Source organism: Dermacentor silvarum, chromosome 1 (genome assembly GCF_013339745.2).
Source record: "Dermacentor silvarum isolate Dsil-2018 chromosome 1, BIME_Dsil_1.4, whole genome shotgun sequence".
Lineage (NCBI taxonomy): Eukaryota > Metazoa > Arthropoda > Arachnida > Ixodida > Ixodidae > Dermacentor > Dermacentor silvarum.
Genome location: NC_051154.1, coordinates 233,204,183 through 233,215,585, shown reverse-complemented (window position 1 = coordinate 233,215,585; position 11,403 = coordinate 233,204,183). Strand labels below are relative to the sequence as shown.

General features: G+C 43.6%; 1 protein-coding gene across 2 annotated transcripts; it reads left to right on the top strand.

Annotated features, from left to right (window-relative positions):
- Nucleotides 1-2,712: 2,712 nt before the first annotated feature.
- LOC119436923 (uncharacterized) lies at nt 2,713-11,187 on the top strand. 2 transcript variants are annotated; one of them, XM_049660109.1, is made up of 4 exons: nt 2,713-2,836; nt 7,900-8,206; nt 8,285-8,796; nt 10,960-11,187. In XM_049660109.1, exons 1-3 carry the CDS (start codon nt 2,825-2,827, stop codon nt 8,767-8,769), a joined length of 804 nt encoding a protein of 267 aa, XP_049516066.1. In that variant the 5' UTR covers nt 2,713-2,824; the 3' UTR covers nt 8,770-8,796; nt 10,960-11,187. The 2 variants fall into 2 exon arrangements, with proteins under 2 accessions (XP_049516066.1, XP_037559893.1); XM_037703965.2 differs by having other exon boundaries at nt 7,900-8,796; nt 10,960-11,183.
- Nucleotides 11,188-11,403: the final 216 nt, after the last annotated feature.

The window sequence follows — 11,403 nt, the reverse complement described above, 5'->3', positions numbered from 1 at the left end:
GGGGCAAGCTTTTTGCGGTTCCTCGTGACAAACAAAACCTCAAACGGCGAGCGATATGGCTCCACGGTATCGGAAGAAATAAATTTGACTGCCACCGAGGGAAGTCATTACTGCGGGGGTTTCTGATCACTGTTCTCACCCAGTTAGTGATGATCGAACGCGTTAAGGTGGGTGCGTCACAGACTTGTGAAAGTGCGCCCAGAACAGTCGCGTTTCAAGCAAGCGCCTCAACGCGCCGCATGCGATACGATGTGAAGCGGGCGGTATAGCGGCCGCGCATTTCGCTCACTGGGCGAGGAGGAAACTGTGCGGAGAGGAGGAGTTTGCGCTACCTTTGAAAAATACAGGGACCTTATTTGCACTGCATTACGTGCGTCACGCAATGCATCCCGGCCGTCACAATGGGTAGGCCGCGGGTGCAGCACACGGCAGAATAGGCTGCCGTACGCGAAGGTAAGCGTGAGCGCGATCGTGCCCGTAAGGCCGATTCCGTGTATCGGCAACGGCAGAGACGCTGACTGTCTACCACAGCGATCACAAGGCAATACTGTGCAACTCAAGAGACGTCCGTGAAAGTGTGAGTGTGTGCGGGTAATCAACGGCTACATGATCTAAAATAAAGGCTATGCAACTTAACGAAATGTGGCTTCATTCAACTTCAACCTTTAAAAAAATACAATCCTCCACGAGCAATCAAATCACAAAAGCATCGCATCGGGTCGCTCAGCATTTCTTCGGTTCATTGCGTGGTCGTTATGGCTTTGGACTTTGACTTTGATTCAGTTTGCATGGGAGAAAGCTTCGCGTTCAGCCATCTTTCTTTAAGAAAGGGGCTATGATTTTCTGTGCAAGCAATGTGCGCCTCTTCGAGTAGATCAGCTCATTAACTAGAATTGTGCTATCTGCCACAGGCAACTTTTAAAAATGTTTGAAAGTGTTCGCTGATACACTCTGTATTTGTGTTATACTTATTTCAATGAAAATATGACAGCTCCTTCTGTCACACATGCCAGTAAGCTCTGCCTTGTTAGCAGGCCGGTCAGTCGGGAGATCATGTACGAATATACATTCTGTGCGGCTACGCTTCTTAGGTGAGTCGCACAAAGGTGCTTCTCTACTCGGAAGCTGTCCTTGTTCATACTGCACAACGCAATTCGCCGTTCTCACAATGTTGCATAAATAAGCTTGTGCTTTGGAATGACCTACCAGCGTGCACGGAGACTACGGAGAGCAATAAGTCTTTTGGGATGTTAGCGCAGTCCAATATATTTGCGTACACTGATATTGTTAAGAAGGTTTATTATTGTTTTCTAATTTTCTAGATATTTCTAAGCGCTCCCTGTCACGCACAACTTCTACGATGTGATCTGTTTTCAGTCAACAGTGTGCTATTAGGTGCATTAGCATTTGTCAAGTACTTGTCCTAGTAATTGTAACGTGTGTCTTGACGCACGTTAGTACGTTAGTACTCAATACTTATTTTTCCTGTTTATTCCCATGAAGTCGCGTTGAACTTCCCAAACTTATGCGCATTAACTTCTTGTCCCTATATCCGCACTGAAAAGGTCAGCCAAGACCAGTTTAGTAGATCTAGTAGATGATATGAATTGTTTTTATTGGGAAATATATTACAGATTATGCGTTGGATATTTTGCCATTCGCGACAATCTTCTCTTCAACAGTGACCTTCAAGAAAATGCCTTGATATTATCGGTTGAAATATTTCCTTTTTTTTTTTGCAAAATTGACAACACTCATGCGAACCTGCGAAGGATCTCTTATTGTCGAGAAACCGCATACGCGTGAACATGCAGCAAAACGTCGAACATTTACTGGTCCCGTTGCTATGTGAGCTCCCATAAATGCAGCGCACCAAAGTGTGTTTAAAGCCTTAACTGGAGCTGACGCTCCTTTCCAAAGAAAGGCAACAGCAAGCTAACTCTGTCACCACGATAAGTGGAAATGCTGCGGTGTGGTTCTTGCATTGGCAGGGTCTCCCACTTTATTAAGGCGATAGCGTTAAAGGCCCCGTGTAGCAGAAAAGCCGGTGTCGGCGTGTGCCCGTCAAAAAAAAAAAAAAAAATCATCCCAAACCACAACCACGCAGGCTCTCCGCCTGGCGCAGAGGCGTTTCGGAACTAATTGAATTGCTCAAAGTCCGACTTACACACAGCCTACAGAATTGTAATTTGAATATACGAGAAAACATAATTCTGTTACGTGGGAACCCAAACACCAACCCCTTTTTCCTTGCTTACGGGGGCATGAACCATTGATGAGTCACTGCTTGTAGCCTCAGCCTTACGCTATAGCCTCTACCAATGAGAGTATGAGCCATAGCTCAGCCCTGCAGTGCCGCTATCGCGTTCCACTCTTAAAGCCGAAGCTTAAGCGTCGGCCAATTTTCTTTTTTTTTTTTGGTTGCGTATGCATTTGACTGTTTCTTCGCTCCATGCGGGTTGTTCAATGAAGACTTTCTACACTTCACTGGACGTGCTTGAACTGTTGAGCGACGAGCAGGATCTCAGCGGGTGTTGCGAAATGACTTGGGATTTCTGCATACAGGAAATAAAAAAAAGTGCGACTAAAAGAAGAATGAAAGCTTGCAAAATTCGAAGGCTACTGCGCATACTGAAGAAAAAGGGAAGAAGACATAGCGGCAAGGATATAGTTCGAAGTAGCCAACGCAAGATTTCCTTTTACGGCGACGGCGAGAGGAACTTGGAGACTTGCGACAAACGTGGGCAGGTGCGTGAATATAAAGCACAGCATTTGCGGCCTCCTTAGCGAAGAGTTGCGTTCAAGCAGCGAGCCACAGCGCACCATGAAAGCCATCGTAAGTGAATGTGTTGTGCAAATTTTTTTTCGGGAACGAGAGTTACGTTACAAATGTGTGAGTTTTTATTGTGGCGTCCACTGAACCCGCTTCATAGAGGGGTCTTTATGCGCCAAAGTGTAGTGCAATTTTATTCGATCTAAATCTGAGATCAGCCGTCGAAAAGGAATAAGCTGCGAATGCCTTTGGAGATGTTCAGAGGATCAATCGCCCCTTGAGTACTGTCCCACGTTGCACCGTTCCTATTTTTGACGGAATCACAGATTCCCTATTTAGATTAAAAAACCGATTTTTTGATAAATGTCTCGCGAGGATTTGACCTCGTATCCCGCCCAAAACCTATCCTCATGTTTCACTATGCGCATGGATACACGGCTGCAGTAAGTTCCATCGTAATACGTCTATCGGGTAATTTTACTATTTTACGCATTCACAATGGTCAAACATTTTCAAAACAGCATGCATATTGTTTATCGGCAGCGACATCTACCTGACTTACAGTGCCTGATAATGATAATGATGATCATTTATAGGCCTAACCTTCGAAACGGAGTGACAAACAGTCACTGATTCCCCGTGAGCTAATCAGGTAATCCATACATGCTTATCAGTCTAGCATTTCGCCTACGTCTCCTTAACCTTTTCTTTCTTTCCTAAAACTTCTGTATCTACCTTGTACCTATGCCCCTAACGGATCCAGTACTATCAATATATTTCCTCGTCATTTTTTCCACCAATGCTCTAAACGGCTGTTGCTTATCTCCGACTGCTGACCGGTTAATACTTCCATCCACTTGGAATCCCAGTGCTTCTGGACGGCATACGTTAACTACGGGTCTCGCTGTGTGAATATGTTCGCATTCATTCAGGATGTACTGAGCTTCCTCTGGATTTTTGATGCAGCAGACACATGCCACATCCTGTTGCGAATATTAGCTCCGACATGTTTTTGTCTTTAGGCAACAAGCTCGGGACAACAAGCCATTGCTTCTTGTGTTATGGTCCAGATTTTTCTTTCTGATTTTTTGCTTGCCGTATACTTGTAAATCTCCATGGTCTTTCTTGCTTCGATCATTTGCACCTAATTTAAGCTCTCTGTTTCTCCCGCTTTCTTTTTGATGACTCTCTCACTTTCTTTTTGATGATTGTCGATTTACACTTTCAATTACCCTGTACTTGGTTGCTAACTTTCTTGACCTTTCGTGTCCACACATTTCAGGTACATATATTTGTGCACTTTAGCCACCCATTTATTTTCATCAATGTTCCTGAGCCTTCCTTCAAAAATTATTAGCTCTGTGCTTTTGTGACTTCAAAAGAGACCCGACTCATGTCACCCTGTTCAGCCTCATTTGGGGCTTTACCCCAGAGCCAACCGGCTTACCCACCTTCGGTTAACTTCCAACCCCGATAGATGTCTGATTTTAAGAACAAAATGGCATTTGTGACCGTTAGCTCTGGTAGCATTACTCCTTTCCAAATTCCTCATAACACCTTATATTTATTGCAACCCCAAAGTGCTTTATGTTTCGTTATTACTGCATTCCGCTTCACCTTCATTAGATTATCTTGGTGGATGCTTGAGTAGGTCTTTCCTTTGTTTATGTATGCATCTAGGTCTGTATATTGATTTACTATGGGCATGACTTGCTGCTCAATCAATATCGCGTCATTACTCGTATTTTCATTAGATATGATAATTCCTGATTTCTCAGTTATAGACCTTAGACCTGGATATGTCAAAGAATTGCCACACATATTCGCGAGTCTCTGCAAATTCCTTGTATTGTTCGCTAGTAGCACTATGTCATCAGCATACATCAAACCATGGAGGCATCTCCTGTTGCTTCTTTTGCCAATTACGATCGTCAGATAAACGGATATGTTAAGTTTTCCAGTGGTCTTTCTATGCCCATAACATAAAGCGTAGCCAAAAATGGAGACAGAGGGCTTATTTGCTTCAGTCCTCGGTGAATTTGTACTAGTTCTTTGCACTTCCGGCCTTCTCATACAATGTGTGCTTGGTTGTCCCCATATATCTCCCTCAACAGCTCCACGCAATCGCTTTATATGTCCTCGTGCTTCAGACTATCCCACGATAATTCTCTACATCTCTACGTTGTTGAACTGAATTGAATTACGGGGTTCTACGTGCCTAAACCACGATTTGATTAAGAGGCACGCCATAGAGGAGGCACTCCGAAATAATTTTGACCACTTGGGGATCTTTAACGTGCCCCCAATGCAAGGGACACGGGAATTTTGTATTTCGCCTCCATCGAAATGCGGCCGCCGTGGCTGGGATTTGATCCCGCAACCTCGTGCTTAGCAGCCCAACACCATTGCCACTAAGCAACCAAGGCGGGTCTAAAACCCCAGAATTAAAACAATAATACAGTAAATTCTTTATTTTGATCTCTGCTATTACTAAACATGTCCACAGATAGGCAAGCTACTCCCAGCCACGTCTTTTATTCTTACCATGCGCCGCTAATCCAGTAATAGTCCTTAAATGTATCTTTCACCTTTTGCAATTTCATACCTCCCCTAATGAGCAGGCCTACGACCCCGCCTTTTCTTGGCACAGTCATTCCGTTGTCCCCTCCCCACACAAAATTGTCAACAGGCACCTTCTCCGAATCACGTAGATGAGTTTCGGTCAAAGCGCATACATAGCGCTCAAGTGGGCACATGGCGCTTGATGATGACGACGCTGATGAGGATTTGTTGGCATCCCCTTTGAAACGGATCGGTGACAAATAATGAACCAGCCTTCTTTAACTAATAAGGTATGGTATACATGTATATTGTCCTAGCGTTTTGCCTACATCTTCTTTATCTTTTCTCTCTTCCTTAAAGCTTCTATATCTACGTTGTATACTTATACCTGTAACGGATCCGGTCCGATCAATCTCTTCCCCACTTTCCCGCCCTTTCTCGTTTTTTATGTGGGCATTGCCCTCTAGTGGCAATCACTGGCACATGCCCAGGAATTTTGAACTTAACCCCTTCGGCAATTTGTCGACCTTCACCGCACACCGGCGTAACTCAATGGGCAGCATGTTGAAAAAAAATTATATTTCAAATTATCGGCAGAGTTTGAGTGACTTTTTTTAGCAACGTCGAGAAGGTACTTCCTTCAATTAGCAAGCGCATTTGCGGTACTTATTGGGCACTTAGTGCTGCGTTATAGCAGCATTCGCTTCCTGACCAAAACAGTGCAATAACGCAGCACTAAGGGCCGACAAAGTGCCGTAAATGCGCATGTTACTAGAATGAAGTACCCTCTCGACGTTGCTACTTGAAACTTGTGGAAATTCTGCTGGTGTTCTGAAACATTTTTTTTAAATGCGGCGCATTCAGTTTCATAGGTGTATTGGGGTGAGGAGGAAAGAGAAAGACAGAAGGCAGGAAGGTTAACCAGAATAACGTCCGGTGGTGTATTGAGGTGAAGTTTATCAAATTGCCGAAGAGGCAATGTTTAATATTCCTGGGCATGCTTGTAGCTATACGAGTAGGAATATAGGAAATGCATGTATAACGACTTTTTAAAGCGATCTTTTTTCGTAATTATTTCACGTTACGAGTATAAATATGTAAAAGAACCTATTGATAAATTTAGTGCTATATTTTATTGCCACTTACAATTTAGAACCTCGATATTGTTGTAACAACTTAGCGTGTATGCTGCCGTGAATATAGACATGCTTTGAAGTTTGAAGTTCGAAGTGTATTGAATACTTAGTGCAGATACAAAAGTATAGATATTTTCTACAGAAAAAGGTCCCATAGTGTAAACACTGTAGGGGGACCTTTCATATTGTTAAAAAACACAACATTGTGTCAGCGTTTTCTTAAAGAAAAAAAAAAGGCGATTGCTCAACACAACTAGCAATGAGTGGGACATTTTTGTATGTACGGCGCGTTAATCAATTTAAGTAAGCCTGCTTCGGAAGATTTTTGTTTCAGGTTGACATTGCATTTTAAGTTGACATTCAATTAGAGGCAACAGCTGAGATATATCTAAATAAGAAATCTGCGCGATTGGGCACATGGTAGCCGATCACTGTGATTCATGTCGCACGACACCGCTGGCTCCCACTTGCGGCGGCATTGTGCTATGCGAATGACCATGAGCCATAATATATAAAGATTATTTTCTTAAATTATATTCATTTCTTCTCATGCGTTCCGTCGAGTGACTCAAATCAGCGATAACGGAATGCAGCTGCGTGCGAGCCAATTTCGAATGGTAGACCATAGCGAGACCATAGCTACCTTCCGTAGCTGTGGTCTCGCGTATTTTTATCACTTAGTTCACACTATCGAAGAAAGGAAGTGCAAGCGTAGGGTTGAGCCGAGTTTGGGCACGATCACACAAATAGAATAGCGGAAGATAGAAAGCACAGAGATGAAGAAGCGTTCGCACATCTTTTTTCCGCCCTTTTTTTTCACATATGTTTGTTCTACTGGTTCCACGTTAGCAACAATAGCAGTTGACACTTTTTACGAGACAAATAGGAACCCTTCAATTCTTTGGAGATGCACAGTAATTTATAGCAGCACCGTGCGTTGCGTCGGATCTTGTTATCAAAGGTGTCATCGCCAATGCTGTTTTCTTATCTTCTGAAGCAATATTTAAAATGGTGATAAAAATCTTAGGTCTGATACGGCGGTAGGTTGCGAAACATCTCGTATAAGCGTACACAAAGTTGCATCGGTCATTATATGTACGCACGAACGGGCGTACATCAACGGTTTCAATTTCGTTTGTTTAACTAGCCATATATATATATAGAGCATAATTTACCACTCACATTGACTTCGACGTTTCAGTGGTCTTATGCCAGCCCGGTACATAGCGCACAGTTGTTGGTATTGTATCGTCCTGGTGGTATTGTAACGTCATCATGTATAGTAAAAACTTTGAAACGTCATTTGCAGTATTAATTTTTTCAGCAGACGGAGTTTCACACTCTAACTGCCATGGCTAAAGTGTCTTGAATAACAGCCTTTATGAATACTTGTTCATTACGCACAATAACACGTTGGGCTGGGCACAGCTTCGTCTTCTGGCTGCTGTACTCCTCGTGGGTGCTGCGTCTGCTGCCGCGGAGACAAAAAAGAAAAACGACAAGAAGGATGACGAGAAAATAGAGGGCCGTGGACTGTTTCATCATGGCGCCGGCGTCGCAGTCTTTCCTGGATTTCCTGGAGTCTGCCCACCATGCCCTTGCGGCTATGGCGGAGCCGTCGGTGGAGTAGGAGGTGGCTACGGAGGTGGCTACGGAGCCGGCTATGGCGCAGGATCCGGTGGAGTAGGAAGTGGCTACGGAGCCGGCTATGGAGCAGGAGCTGGTGGAGTAGGAGGTGGCTACGGTGGAGCTGCCGGTGGAGTAGGAGGCGGCTACGGTGGTGCTGGCGGTGGATCTGCTGGTGGAGTAGCAGGTGGCTACGGCGGAGCTGCCGGTGGAGCTGCCGGTGGAGCTGCCGGTGGGGCTGCCGGCGGAGTTGCCGGTGGGGCTGCTGGCGGAGCTGCCGGTGGAGCTGCTGGTGGAGTAGCAGGTGGCTACGGAGCCGGTGGAGCTGCTGGTGGAGTGGGCGGCGGCCGTGGTGTGGGTGGAGGCGTTGGAGGCTCTGGTCTCGTTGGTGGAGCGGCAGGCGCCTCTGGGTTCAAGGGTGGTGCCAGATTCATGGGTGGTGCCGCAGGCCAGCAGGCTGGCCAGGGCAGCTTCGCCTATAACGTCGGAGGGTCCGACAAGATGGAGTACGGCCACAGCAGTTCTTATGGTCACTCCAATAGCTTCGGCATGAGCTCCAATGAAGGCTTTAACAACGCTCAGGGACAAGGCAGCCAAGCAAGTGCCTTTAAATCACACGCAGCGGGAGCTGGAGGAGTGGCGACAAGTGCCGGCGCCAAGGTTGTAGGCTAAGACTACATCATTTGCAGTTACGCATAGGTTCGTATGTTCGTTGGTCTTGCATCACGTATAGAACTCCTTGATGTCATAGGTGCAATTTCGTGTCAGTGCTATGCATGGATTGTCCAGACGTGGATTGTGACACGCACTATAGAAATAAGAGGAAGCCATTGGTACTGCTCTCATTTATTTCACTTCAATTGCCCATGGTTTCTGTGCAGTGGTGTGACTGTTACGGCATTGATCCACTGCACACTTGGCAAAATAGAGATGATTCAGCTCATATAATATCGACTATGTTTTCCGATGACCGCGTAACAATTTTGGTTTCTTGTTGCTTCTATTGGTTTGTTTGTGCGCTATGATGCCAAGCAAATATCTGCTGAACACCTACACCAACACGTATTTGCAGCCGCTTTATACTGCGCAAAAAATATTGATCAAGATAAAAGGAGAGCAAAACGCTTTCTGTCTTTCTTTTTCTTTTTCTTGACGAGGAGATAAGTAGGTGGGACGAGCGATTAACGCACCGGTAACTCCTCGTTTCGCGTTGGTGTTCTACACTTATGCACAAATACATTTATGCACTTTATGAATAGTTCTTTTGTAGCAAAAGAATTTTTTTACAACACATGCACACACGACTATATTCCAACCTAACACTCCTGCAAAATTGCGAACGAAAACATGGATAAATTGTGCAACGACCCTAGCACATATTGTACTACAAGGAAGCAGTACAAATAAAAGACACGCATTTAGACTTGCACAACATCAACGTGTAGTGTGCGTGTATGGTGTATAATGGCCACCTTAATGACGTCACCCTGCTCGAGAATTTTTCCAAACTCAACTATAGTGCCAATTTTGCAGGACGCTTTTTAGCCATGGGCTTAATAAATGCTTCAAACTGAAAGGCACTGCTATATGATGCAATTATAGTACCGGTGTCATTCCGTGTGTCTATGTTTGCGATGTGGGCATTCAGAAATTGACCTCATGTGTTTTCGCACAGATGACCATATTTACACTGTGCAGTTTCCGAATGCCCATTTCCATGCAAAACGTGCTTTGTGACGGCGGTGCTAAGTCACAATCAACCAATAAGGGTTTCTATGTTTTCTATTTAAAGTGAGAGAGCATAGAGTTCTATAACATATCAATATATAATAAATTGTAAATTCTAGAATTACGATCAAATCATGGCTTTCTATGGCTCACTGTTCTACTATGTTATGTCGAACATGTAATTTGCGATTCGTGGTTATACGGGCACCGGCCTTTATTGTTAACAACGTGGTGCTTCAAGCAATTAAGGATAGTTTCTGCTGGCTAAGATTTAAAGGAGTGGCAACAATCATAATGTAGGCGATAATTGTAAATAGGCTCTTCAATAAATAAAATTATCTGCTTAGCCTCTGCGCAGGTATTCCAATTGTTGAATAGGTGCCGGTGCCTGCATGAAGCGTGTCCACTTTGTTGGTATCCTGAGGATAACAGTAGTTTTGAAATATTCTTTATTTATTATGGCTTTTTGAGTAAATGCTATATATGCCAACGCCTTTCGCCACATGTCACCGATAGCTAGAAACTGGCATTTGTGTCATTATAGCTGCTGAGTAGATATGCCTTGATAGCTACCCACCTTTATTTCGACCATTCCAATTTCGACTTGGAATGTAGATTTCCATTGACATTCAAAGTCGATAATTAAACCTCGATTACCAAAAACTAGTTCATGGAAGACCTTCTGGGTGTTTAGCACCCCATTTCCAATGTGAGTCACAACTATGAGTTATGGACATCTGAAATCATATTTATAATATTTGTAAACAGCCATTGGTGTACCATTGACTAATCTGGTTTCCAAGCAAGCTTTATTTAATTTGACTAGTTGTATTCGTTTTCATCGCATTGTGAACAAGTCATGTTCCAATACGCTTTTTCCTGAAGCAATATTTTCAGGAAAGAATTTGTAAGCCGAATCAAGCTGCACAAAATTGAAAAAAAAAACTACAAAAATCAGCGCAGAATCACCCACATATGCGATAAGGCTGAAAATGTATACCATATTTAGAACTGCAAATGAACTAGACATTTGGAAGGCTGGTTTAGAAACCTTTCTACACTGAATCACCTCCGAAAATTGTGCTTCATTTACAAGTACTCATTATCACCCTGTTTTCGTTTTTTTTTACCCAGGATTGAATATCCAAGGCGCCCTAAGGCTTGTGCCGGTGAACCAGAGCCACCCCACATTTAACTCTACGGCAAACTTCCTTCAACACTGTACAGAGCATATTCATAAACTGTAATGTACAAAGATGTCAAATTCCACCTAAGTGTAATAAATGTACGTACTGCATGTATCCAATAAAATAAAATATAATAATAAAACATTTCCTACTGTATTCTCTCTATAGCACACGGGCAAAAAATGTTTTAAAACAGTCTACGCACGTAGGCTATTTAACACACATGGTACAATCACTGTGAATGTGTTTAAAATAAACCTTCTTGTTTTAACTGATAATACGTTAAAGTCATGGACTTTTGGGAAAATACAATTTGAAGATCAATGCTATAAAGATAGTCTCACTTTCACCCATAAGGCGAAGAACTGATTGTGATAGCAAATCATTAGAT